The sequence below is a fragment of the Pteropus vampyrus genome, unplaced genomic scaffold (assembly GCF_000151845.1).
Source record: "Pteropus vampyrus isolate Shadow unplaced genomic scaffold, Pvam_2.0 Scaffold498, whole genome shotgun sequence".
NCBI classification, from domain to species: domain Eukaryota; kingdom Metazoa; phylum Chordata; class Mammalia; order Chiroptera; family Pteropodidae; genus Pteropus; species Pteropus vampyrus.
This window is the reverse complement of record NW_011889279.1, coordinates 160,561-173,778: the sequence shown is the minus strand read 5'-3', so window position 1 is coordinate 173,778 and position 13,218 is coordinate 160,561. Positions and strand designations below refer to the sequence as shown.

General features: G+C 36.3%; 1 protein-coding gene across 1 annotated transcript in view; it reads left to right on the top strand.

The window, feature by feature from the left end:
• The first annotated feature begins 981 nt into the window (after window positions 1-981).
• RANBP3L (RAN binding protein 3 like) overlaps window positions 982-13,218 on the top strand; it is a 41,757-nt gene continuing 29,520 nt past the window's right edge. Inside the window, exons 1-2 of the mRNA XM_011382967.2 lie at window positions 982-1,038; window positions 1,407-1,560. Of these exons, the coding sequence (XP_011381269.1) occupies window positions 1,470-1,560 (91 nt within the window). The 5' untranslated portion in view covers window positions 982-1,038; window positions 1,407-1,469. The remainder of the gene's footprint in view (window positions 1,039-1,406; window positions 1,561-13,218) is intronic.

Below are 13,218 nucleotides of genomic sequence, written 5' to 3'. Positions count from 1 at the left end.
AATACTTCTATAACCTGTTACACTGTGAGGGGCCTAAAACTGAGCTAGACTATAATAAATAATAAAAATAATAAAAGCAGTTTAGTAAGTCATAAGAATTATGAAAGTGCAATCACATATTTCATGAGATCTCATAGCTCAAAATATGCTTGGAGAATTGTTAATCACCTCAAAGTAAAATGAGGATGTCCGCCCAGTTCTGTCTAGGAGGTAACTTTCTAGTTAGGGTGTCAAGTTTAGCACCAATTTCCAAGTATGCATAGGAAGCTGCAGGGACCAGATGTCATGGCTAAACAGCTCTGCCTTTCTCCTTTCTCCTTACCCTACACCTCCTTTCTGAATCTACAAAGGGGAGGATCTACCAGCATTCATTATGACTTCAGAGGCAGCAAGCTCCCAAGTTAAATGAAACGTGTTTAGGGATTATTTTTAAACATTAATAAATATACTATTATTTCAAAGAAAAATTAACTATTTCTAATATTTCAATGAAACATGATTTTGCAGCACAGGAAAACACTGGAAATAGCTTTGTCTTATGACCTAGAAATAGCAATAGAGAGCATAAGAGGAAACAGAGATAGATCTCTGGAAAGATAATGTTTTGTGTGTTTATTTTTCTTCCAGCACACCAAATAGTTACCTTGGCAGGCAGGCTGCTCTGTAACTGGGAAGACTGGAAGGTGTTTACAGCAATTGAAACTTCTAGCAGTACATTTCCATGAGCTCATTACCAGTTCCAGTTGTACAGCAGTATAAACCCCTGCTTTGAGCTCTTAATTACAAAGTAGCAGAAATCAGATATGTGATTACTGTAACGTTATGACATCTTTTTAGATCCCTGCTTTGGTCACTGTTACTCAAAGCAACTCTAATGCCATTTTTTGCCTGCCTCTTTATGCTAATCGCCCAGCCCACTGGGCTCCTCCTCCTTCCAGCCTCCCTTAAGAACTGTTCACTTTCACTTGTCACCGAGGGTACCACAGACCAGGCTTAGAAATCACTTGATTTAACTCAGCAGCACCTTGTTTTCCTTGTGTATGTATTACTCTAGCAGTCTTGTCTAAATATTTGGGGCATGAGATTTCATGACAGCAGGAGTCAAAAAATGCCCAAACTGTAATCTGTTAGAAATAGTTACTTTGTAGGATCTTATACTATAAGAGGGAAATAGCATACTTCGAGCTATGAAATGTGCTTTGAAATGAAAGAAGAATTAAGTTGTGTTTTTATCCAAATGAATTGGCATCTTTGAATGTAGGGGAAGTTATATTGGTGAATATTTATTTCGAGAATCATGATTAGGAAATACTTGGAAGGTTATTAGAGAAGTAACTGTTTTACACACAAGGACAGGATCTGCACGTACCTCTGTGGTTCTGGGTGTCTTATGAAGACTGTTTTAGGTGACTGGCCAAGGGAAGGAAATGCCCTAGTGCTACTGGAGCCACAGCCATACTGCCAGTACCATGTCTACTGTGCTCAGAGAAGGCAGCAGCCACCTGTTCCACGGTTTACACACCTGTAGCCTGAAGCTTCCGGAGGGCCAGCGACAGCAAGGTGAGTCAGTCAGGCTAAAGAGTTGTGTGTTCTGTGACCTCCTGGTCATTTGCATTTCTGGAGGAATGGTGGGCTAGGGAAGTATCTGGAGAATCTCTGGTTGTAGAATGCTTTGCAATTTTCCATTGTAAAATAGACATAATAGTGATGCATAAGGGTAGGTTAACTTGGATTCACTATTGATTTTTAAAGGACTATAGGAGACCATTAAGAATGCATATTCCTTGAAGTTGTCGTTCTGGAACTGATGTGCTTAAACTTCTTGCCACTGTCATTTTTCTAGATTATGCTAAATTTTGTGTAATTCAAAACACCCATCCTGGTAAGGCTGAATCAGCTACCGGGGGAATTTGCTGAGAGTAGCTTTAAGCTAGCCTGGAACTCTCTCCCCTGTCCAACCACTAATGGTGCAGTTTTAGACTTAAAGTTTAAGCTTAATTTTGTGTGAGTCTCTGGCTCATTCACTGTGGGCAAAATAAATACACTCTTTTCCTTTTATAGTCTAGGAACAGCTGGAGACAGGCAGGGAAAGGTGTCTCGTTTCACATGAAGGGTCCTCATCCAGACTAAGGTATCTACCTTGCAGCCATTTTCACCATCAGTCTTTTTAAATTTTCAAGTCCACTACTCAGCCAGCTGCATTGATTAGTGCCAGATGGAAGACATGCATAGACAAGATGATCCCCCTGATCTATTCTGCAGGGAACAGCAAAGGACACTAATAGAAAAGGCTAGATGCTGTCACAGATGACATTATCACCCTCCAGAGGTTAAAGATTTACTCCAGACATTTCTAACTTCTCCTCAATAACCCGTGATGGATCTGTCCATGTATATTCAAATCTAGGATATAAGCTCTTTATTATTTTCCCATAGACACTGTGTTAGATTTCAGTGGCATGGAGAGTGTTGGCTAAAGGGCTGAGAACTTCTATTTCCAAAGTGGCATCTGTGCACTAATATGTGTGTGAATGTGTCAGGCCACCTCCCTGCATCTGGACTTAATGCTGTACAAGGCTTAGCATAGTGTGGGTAAAAAATACTTCACATTAAATGAAAACAGAAGACTTTTGAGGCAATTCTGTACCATGAGGGCTCATGTAAATTATTTTGAACTAACCTTTGAATCTAAAGTCCTGGAATGTACCAGGATTTAAGCGTAGCACTGTAAAACATTCTTGCTCCTCTGTCAGTAGACAATTCTAAATCATCATAGGTTTTTGTTTGCTGCTCATTTGGTTTGAAATGTTTAAAGCTACTCCACAACCAATTGCAGACGTAATATTTGTTATATAAAATTTGCTGGGGGGAGCATAAAAGAGATGGTAAAAATCGCCTGTGAAAATTACCACCTAAAGATAGTTGCTTTACATAACATTGAATGTAAAGTCCTTTAGCCTTTTCTTCTATGCACATATACAAATAATTCTTTTGCTTGATTTTTAAACAAAAACAGACTTTTTACATAGTGTTTTGCAAACTGCTTTTTAACTTAATGATAGATTGTGAACAAATTTCCATGTCATATATGTGTCTACAACCTTATTTTTAACAGTTGTATACTATTCCTTCATTTGTATGTAGCAAAATTTCTTCAGGCATTTTCCTACTGTTAGATATTTCACTAATTTCCCGTGTTTTGCTATTACAAACAGCACTATGTTTGTTCATTTTATTTATTTATTTATTTATTCATTCATTCATTTATTTATTTATTTATTTAGCCAAATGGCCCTCTAATTCACAGTGTAGGGATATATATTCTCAGTAATACTGGGTATTATTTTAAAATTATTTTCTAATTTTATAAGTAGAAAATAGTATCCCATTGTTGTTTTAACTTAAAACAGGCCGCGTTGATGGTCTCTCCATTACTGGCCACATCCAGAGCAGCCTGGAAATATCATTATGATGACATACTTCCTAAAATACCAGCAAGACTAAAAGTCTGGTCTCCTTTCTCAGACTGAAGTTTTTGCCTAGAATGTTTTAAAAGCAGCCATATTCTTCCACAGCCAAGCCTCAAAATATCTGCCCACATAAACCACAATATATAGAGTTGTGATGCATACTAATGCAATCCAGACTAACCACTGACTGCTACAAGAAATGTCAATCTAAGTTGACAAGTGACACTGAGCAGTGTTTGCTATGCTGCTAAATAGCATTCCAGTTACTGTCCTAGAGTTTAAAACTATTTATTTAGTGCAGTGGCCCGGATTTTTTCCTCCAAGCTATATTTGTACCTTGCCGTTATGCAAAGTTCAGCAAAGGTCCAAGGAAGGAAAGTCATTAGTTTCAGAGGGTGAGGTCTGGCTGTGGCTTTATTCACTGGGACATTCTGGGTTCATGACTTTGGCCTACCCCTAACCAGACCAAGGTCCCACCTCTTCTATTTAACATAGAGACCATCATTCATTAACATTTAACTCTTCAGAGGGCGTGACTTTCTAACATACTTTCTAACCCTCCAGGCTTTATGCCATCTCTGAAGTATTTAATTCTTTCTACCTAGTCACTCACGAAATGTACTTTTTGGGTACATTTAGAGAAGTCACTTACTCATCAACAATTATCTGTACAGTGACTATGCAAAGCACCGTGCCAGATGCTGGGCACATATATTGAACTAAGCCAATTAAGCCATGGTTTGTAGTCCACGTGGAGCTATACCCTATGGCAACAAATGCTACACCAGTGCAAAACAGAAGTCCAGTAGGCTTCCCTCCCTACTTGTTGCTATTTTGTAGCTTCTTCTATGACATTTTAAATCTATTTACCTATAACATTGATCTAAGACCATATGTCTAAACATTAATTTATACGTCTATAAAGCCTCAACAAAGTTTGGTACGCATTACATGTACTAGGCAGACTTAACCATCCTTATGTTTTATAATGCTTTAAAATTCACAAAGTAATTTCAAATACATTATCTCATTTAATTCTCACAATAACCAGATGAGGTAGTATATTAATCAAAGTTTTTCAGAGAAACAGAATTGATAGGATATGTGTTTGTGTGTGTGTGTGTGTGTGTGTGTGTGTGTAGAGAAAGAAAGAGAGAGAGAAAGAGAGAGAGAGATGAGGCTGGCAATTCCAAATCCACTATGTGGGCCAGCAGGTTGGGGATTCAGGTGAAGAGTTGACCAGTGTTGCAGTCAAAGTCCGAAGGTGGTCTGCGGGCATAATTCCCTCTTGCTCAGGACAAGTTATTCTTTTGTTCTAGTCAGACCTTCAGCTTTGGTTAAGATCCACCAACATAGTGGAGGGCAATCTGCTTTACTCAGAATTGCCCTCACAGAAACATCCAGAATAATGTTTGACCAAGTATTTGGCACTATTGTGCAGCCAAGTTGACACATAAATTTAACCATTACAGGTAAGCATCATTATCCTCATTTTTAAAGATGTAAAAACGGGGAATCCTCAAGGTCAAGTGATTTTCCAAAGTTAAGTAATTATTAAGGGTTACTTTCAATGCACTTGCTGCTATATATAGCTGTCTCATAAAATACATGATTCCTAGTATTATAATGTTTAATTTTTTTATTGATCCATATCAGAAAAACTTTTCTGCAGATACTCAAGATGTATAAGATTTCCTTGTAATTTTGTGTGTTCTAATACCAAATCTCTGACACCAACTGGATGTGCCTCCATTCAATTCAATTCTGACACTATCTAGAGTTAATGAAGATTCTAGAAGTTAAGTTAAGGTTCAGTGTCCCAAGACTACCTCACTTCAAACCCCAGCTACAAATTTCAGGTGTCTCCAAGCTACCTCTACTTCTGCCTGGATAATTACAAATTCAAGGCCTCCCACAACCCTCTCAGGTTTGATAATTTGCTGGAACGACTCACAGAACTCAAGAAAGCTCTGTACTTACAGTCACTGTTTTATTATAAAGGATGCAAATGAACAGCCAAATGAAGAGATACAAAGGCCAAGGTCTAGGAGGGTCCCTCATGGAGGAGCTTCTGTTCCCACAGAATCAGGGTGCACCACTCTTCCAGTATATCTGTAACTTCACCAACCAGTTAGCTCCACTAAGCTCCACGTCCAGAGTTCTTATAAGGAACTTAATTAAACATGATTGATTAAATCATGTGCCATGACTAACCATAATCTCCAGTCTCTCTCCCCTCCCTGGAGGTTAGAGGAGTAGGGCTAGAAGTTCCTACCCTCTAAATATGTGCCTGGTCCTTTTGGTGTGGCCAGCTCTTCCCTTGAAACTATGTAGGAGCTCACCCTGAGGCTTCTAATTAGCATAACAAAGACACATCAATCAGCCAGGAAGTTTAAAGTGTTTTTGAAGTTCTATGCAAGAAATAGGGGACAAAGACCAGAAGTATTCTTCATTATATCACATTTTGGGCGTGAATTTCTGGTCATGTTCTGTTTTTATACCAAGGCAGTTTCCTGCAAATCAAGAAACTTGCAGGCCCAGAAACACAGATTAATACCTTCAACCATATATTTATTCAATGCATTTTTACCGAATACATACGAAGTACTAGATACTGTATTAGACACTGGAAATGCAAAGATGATTTTCTCCAAAGCTTGTTTTTTATCTTGTTTTTCTCCTTTCAGCAATTCAGTAATAAGAACTAAGCTAATAATACTTTTTCAACTTTTTGGGTGAAAGTAAAAGTGATTTGATTTGATAATGTTCTGACTTTGTTGCATTCATCTGATGATCTTTGTATTTTACCCACACTCCTCTTGAGGGTTTTGGAGGGCACTAAATCTAGCTGAGAAGTTAGATAAACATAAATATAAAAGCTAAGCATGCCATTTACTGTGCCACCAAATTTGCTCTGAATCTAAACCACAGAAATCAAATTACATATAGATTGTTGTGAATGTACTATTTTCCTTAAATATAGTCTGTGAACATTCATGAATATACTTAATTTAAAACTAAAGAATTTAAGTACTGGGGAAGGAAGATACAGGTCTGAGAAAGGGAATCCAATAGTGTTATATAGCTTAATAATGCCTTTTATCAGAAAAGATATCATGAAAACAATATACACATTATGCTTCTTAAAATAGATTTGTATTAGCTTTTTTGTGATTCTAAAGAAGTGATACTGCACAGACAACATGACATTTTGGGGGGTGATACATAATTGAATGGACTAAGATTAAAGGAAATAGACTTACACATATTTCTGTTTTTCTTCCACCAAAAGGGAGCCCCAAAGGGGCTCAAATAACCTTTGTTCTATCTGCAAAGCCATTACTGGCACAGATAGGTAGAAATAAATGTAGACAATTTCAAAGTAATTTTAAAAGGGAGAACTCATTTTATTAAACTTTATCATATTCAAGCTCCCACCCCATATAGGAATCTTTTTCACAATAAGCCTCCCTAGTAGATGGCACATATGTGAGGATTTGGAAAATATATATAATGGCTTAAATTTCATTTTCCCACCTCACACATATTAGAATGGCTGCTAACAACAATAACAACAACAAAATAGAAAATAATAAAGGCTGGCAAGAATGTGTAGAAATTAGAATTTTCATGCACTGTTGATGGGAATGTAAAATAGTGCATCAGCTATACTGCAGTTCCCTAAAAGCTAAAAGTAGAATTACCGTATGATCCAGTAATTCTACTTCTGAGTATATACCCAAAAGAAGTGAGAGCATGTACTCAAACAGATACTTATACACCAATGCTCATAGCAGCACTATTCACAATAGCAGAAGGTGGAAGCAACTCATGTGTCTATTGACAAATGCATGGATAAACAAAATGCAGTATTACATACAATGGATTATTATTTAGCCTTAACAAGAAAGTAAATTCTGACACATACTATAACATGGATGAATCTTAAGGACGTTATGCTAAATCAAACACAAAAATACTATATGATTCTACCAATATGAGCTATCTAGAGTAGTCATTCACAGAGACAGAAAGCAGATGGTAAATTAATGTTTAATGGTACAGAGTTTCAGTTTTGCAAAATGAAAAGAGCTCTGAAGATTGGCAGCACAACAATGTACTGCAATTAACATTACTAAACTGTACATTTAAAAATAATTAAGATGGCGAATTTTATGCTACATGTATTTTACCACTCATTTTTTAAAGCCATGGCTGCCCAAAGCCACCACTTGTACATTTCTGAAGTTGGACTTAAAAAAACAAACAACAACAACAACAACAACAAAAACCCCTTCGTTTTTCCTATACTCACTTGTGTAAAAACTAAAAGGATTTGAAACAGAAGGGAACTCCTTCAACCTGATAAAGAACATTTACAATGAAATCACTTAATGGAAGACTTAACACTTTCCTAATAAGATCAGGAAGAAAACAAGGATGTCCACTATAATCACTTCTATTCAACATTATGGAATAGGACTGGAGGCCCTAGCCAGTGTATCTAGTTAAGAAAAAGTTGCACATTGCTAAGTGAAATGAGTCAGACACAAAAAGGTGACAGTCAGTGTAGAAAAATCCTGAGAAATCTACTAAAAAAAATACTAGAAATAAATTTGTTTACCAAGGTTACAGGATAATAGCATACAAAGTCGCTATACAAAAACAATTGTATTTCTACATATTAGCAAAGAGTAATTGGAAATTGAAATTTTAAAGTACTCAATAGAAAAAAAGAAAAATACTTATGGATTAATTTAACAAAATATGTGCAAGATCTATACACTTAAACTTTGCAGAGAGACGCTAATGAAGATTGAACTAAATACATGAATTAGAAGGCTCAATATTATGAAAATGTCAATTCTCCTCAAATTGATCTAGACACTCAAAGCCTTCTCAGTCAAAATCCCAGCAGACTTCTTTTTAAAATTGACAAGCCAATTTGAAATTTATAAGGAAATGCAAAAGACCTGGAATAGCTAAGTCAATCTTGAAAAAGAACAAAGTTGACAACTTGCACTTAGATTTCAAGCTATAATAAAGAATGAGTAAGACACATACCAGCACTACAGATTATGAGGTTCTGTTTGTTTAATAAGATCCAACTTCATTTTAAGGAGCTTCATACTCAAGTATGGATTCGAGTTTGGTGTTATTTGCTAATTTTTGCTTTGAAAATTGAATAAGCTAAAATTAGTAATGGGATGTTTTGATAGTGGAATGAAGCAACTAAATATCTTTAAAGGGACTCGCAGAAAACAACTAGCTACAAATTTAATGAGAAAAAAATGTAGAAAACAAATCTTCAAAAAACACCATAATAAATGTGCCAAACTTCTTTCTTTGTGAATATTTTTCACATTTTAAGGCTTAAACTCACAATATTGTTATTGTCCATTACCTTGCTCATAGCAGGCAATTAATGCTTCCTAAATAAATCACTACTTTCTCCCCTAAAAGTTTGTCCAAGTGATTGATCTTGAGTCCCTGAATGCTAGGCCTTCAAAGACCGTATAGTACAATTGATTTTGCATATTAGAAAACTGAAACCAGAGGAGAGATGTAATCTACTCAAAGTTGGTAGTTAGTGCAGAAATCTGGGACTATACTCATCTACCTCTATCTAAGAATTATATGACATAAGGGCCATCATTATTAAAAGTATCTAAAATGGTTTAAAAAATTAAAACTAGAGAAACTTGAGTTTTACCTTATTTTTAAAAATACTCATAAAAGAGTTTTCTTGGTGTGCGATAATCCTAATATTAATCATGTGGAGAAAATGATGGGTACATAGGGAGGGGAAAGGGGAAATGGGAAGAGTGGAGGAAGAGAAATTAGTGGAGGAGGCAAGGAAGGTGGGTGTTAGTGAGAAATATGGAGCCACCTGGAAGCCAAGAAAGGAGGAGGCGGCAACTGAGGAAAAGCCGACTTCAAAAAGAAGGTCCAAAATGCGGTGTATACATACAGTAGAATATTATGCAGCCTTAACAAGGAATGAAATTCTGATACATTCTACAACATGGATGAAACTTGAAGACATTATGCTAAGTGAAATGAGTCAGACACAAAAAGTTAAATATTGTATGATTCCACTTATATGAGGTACCTAGAATAGTCAGATCGCAGAATCAGAAAATAGAATAGTAGTTACCAAGGGCTGCAGTGGGAGTGGGATGGGGAGTTGGTGTTTAGTGGGTTTCAGTTTGGGATGATGAAAAAGTTCTCGAGATGGATGGTGGTGATCGTTAACACATCAGTGTGAATATACCTAATGTCACTGAACCATACATTAAAATGGTAAATTTTGTGTGAGGTATATTTTTCCACAATAAAAAAACACTTTAAAAAAGATGTCACATAATTATAGTATCTTTTCTAATCCTTTCATCTTGACTTGTCATAATACTTTAATGATCATGAATGCCTGAAGGAAAGAAAAATGAATAAATGTAAAAGATTGTTCTTAGTTTTCCTGAGAATTTTTCAAGTCATATAACTTTAGCAAAATATTTCTTGTAAGATTGACAAATTACTACCTGGCCATTACTTCTCCCAAACTAGTTCTAAATCAATGCAATAAGCTGACTATACAGAACCAGCTACCGCAGGCATCACAGTCTTCCTGCTCCATCTGTCCCCTGAGGGCCAACAGGGCCTTTCTGTTGAGGTGGATGCTAGTCTGCCGGTTTCTGCGAGTTGCCAAGAGGAGAATGAAGTCCAGGCCTCCTGGGCCGATGAGCGCCGTGGGCGGCAACTCTGCCCTTTTCTTCCTGCCTATACCTCGAGGTTTGTTCTCAATGGGAAAACATCCATTTATTCCTGCGGAAATGAGAAAACAAGGAGCTTTTTCTTCTGCTTGCGCAAAGGCTTAGGAAAAATGGGAATACGTTTAAGAAAACAAGACTTGATATTGGGAGAAGTTGCAATCAAGCTTCTCCCTGTGACCTGTGTCCTTGGAATCCATGAAGAAATTTAAAAGTAATGCGCTTCTTAGAGTAATCAGGGGGGAACACTTCAATAAATAATTATAAATAAATAATATTGTGCTTCTTTACTAGAGAGGAATAGCTTAAATTTATTTGAATTCAATATATGAAGCAATATTTCAGCCATATTAACCTACGAATATAGTCTTTGTGAAAAGTGATTTCATTCTTACTAATGACATTTTATGTCAAAGTCACCTTTAATTTTAACAGTACAAAAAACACTAGAGAATTACTTAAAATTAACCCTAAGAGATACCATTTTAAACCTGCATATGTGCCTGCTCAATATTTTATCTCCAACATGCCATGAAACCTAGCCTATATATCTATTCCCTCCTCCTTCAGCAATATGGAGAGACCCGTTTCTAACATATGGAAGCATTTCACACTACAAGTTATTCCGAGGGGAAAATATGTGATTTATAAATGCTGTCAAATGAAATATGTATTTCCAAATGGTACTGAGCTGACCAAGCACATCTCAGGACATATCCTGCATTTTTATTACCCCATGGGCATAAACGAAGGAACAGCATAGAAAGAGCACAAACAACTCTCCCTGGCATTATCAATCCAGAGGTCCCACATTTGCCGCTGGTAAACACATTCAAGTAATCAAAGATTGCAAATAACTATCACAAAAGCAAAAGTTTTATTTATAGATAAATCTAATAATACTTTCGAATTATGGAGAAATAGGTATGCTTTGTCATAAGTAATACATTCTTCTTAGTTTTTTTTGCCAGGGGCTGAAAAAAATTTTACATGGAGATTTTAAATTGCTAGATTCACCGCACCATTGGCCTGCTGACATTCTCGAATAAACCTCTTTAGAGTCAGAACACAAACAGAAAATAGCAAGAATAAACATCTCATAGTGTTTACAGGGGACAAACCAAAAGTGCAGTAAGACCTACCCAGCCTGGGATCACATCTCAACCAGGCTTGTGCAGGAGAGCTATCTCAGCCTGGGTGGATCACCACTTCAGAAGAGAAGAAGCTGTAAAATCGTCATTTAACCGACAATGGAAACCAGGAGGGAGCCTTTCCTACAGAAAAAACTATGAGATTTAAAGTCGACTCTCTTATGTTTTAGTCCCAGACCTTGGTCACATCTTATAATTTTAGAGGCTTAGTTCTCTCATGATACAAGAGTCTAATAACCTACCTCTTGAGGATCATATCGTGTAATAAGAGCTGCAGCTCACTGAGCATTTTTTATGTGCCAGGTATGTGCTTAGTGTTTTACCGAATTACCTTGCTTAATCCTTACAAGAGCTCTGTGAAGTGTATCTTATTATCCCCATTTTATAGAGGAAACCTGGGCTCAGAGGGATCAAATGACCTGCCCTAACTCATAGTTAGTAAATAGAGGAGTTGGAATTTGAATCTAAGTCTGTTTTTTGTTTTTGTTTTTGTTTTTGTTTTTACCAAAGCTTAGTTTTTCAAAACCATATATTCTGGCTCCTTACTAGTCATTTATTTAGTTACCAGACTAATATATTTAAATATGTTTTATAATAGGTAAAGTATGATGTAAGTATAAGATTTTATATTAAGCCCATACATAAAAGAAGCATCATGGGATATCACCAAGGTCTAATTTTTCATACAATCTCTTCAGGTCATGTTAAGTTAAACATTTCAAAAGGCAAAAAGATAAACACTAGTCATGACATACATAAGCATGTCATGTGGTAGCTACTGTCTTTATAAGGTCAGAACAAAGAAATAATTCGAAGAATAATATTTTGACACTAGAACAGTAGTAAAATTTAATGGAGTATGCTGTGATGTCTACTGGAAATGTCACAGATCAACTTGATTGCAACAATGTAAAGCACACTGCACATGATGGCCATATCACTGGGATCAATCACAGAACACTCTCAAAAGTATAAAGCTAGTTTCTTCCATCACCACTACATTTTGATGGACAGAGTGATTTTTCCAGGTGTTCTATACCAAATGATTTAATGAAACTTTTCTGTTTTTTTGAATCTGTGAACTTCTCTATTTATAAAGATAGTGGTGAAGTAAATGACTTTAACAAATGAGAAGAATTTTTCTTCAATTGAATTATTGCTGCTGCAAATCTCCAGATTCTAAAATGCAAAGGAAATGAAGTCACTGGCTATAGCCCACTGCCACACATGACTGGATGATAAATTAAGCAGCACAATTTGGAGTTAAGGTTGGTGTGAGAGGGCATTCAACACAAAACTTTTCAGGGCTTGGTCCTACCTCCAAAAGCGTAGCAAGGTCTACATTTGACACAATCTCTGAATCTTCTTGCTTCTTGCTCACGTCAGATTATTATCTCTATGCCTTGTTTTTTCAAAATTGGTCTGTGTCTACATCTAGACCAATGTACAAACCAGTGGAGAAAAGAGTCCAGAGTCTTTGGAATTTAAAATGAACAGATCCCTTGAAGATTATCAGTATGAGAAAGTAGATGAGTTCAGAAAACGGGATGGATTAGACAAATTTCTGGGTGATGATGGTTGTATTCAGTGAATTGAGAGATAGTTTTGTCATCTTCTCCAATTTCCTATTTTGAAATTATTCCATTGTGAATATGAGTCATTTCTTTATCAGCATGGTATTGATGAGAAGAGGAATAACTTTTCTTGTTTTATTCTAATGTTGATTCTTTTTGTCTCTAGTGTGTGCTTCTCATAATAAATGGAAACTAGAAATGCTAGATTTCTTTGAGTTGCCAGTTTATAACTTCATTTCTAACAAAAAAGAGC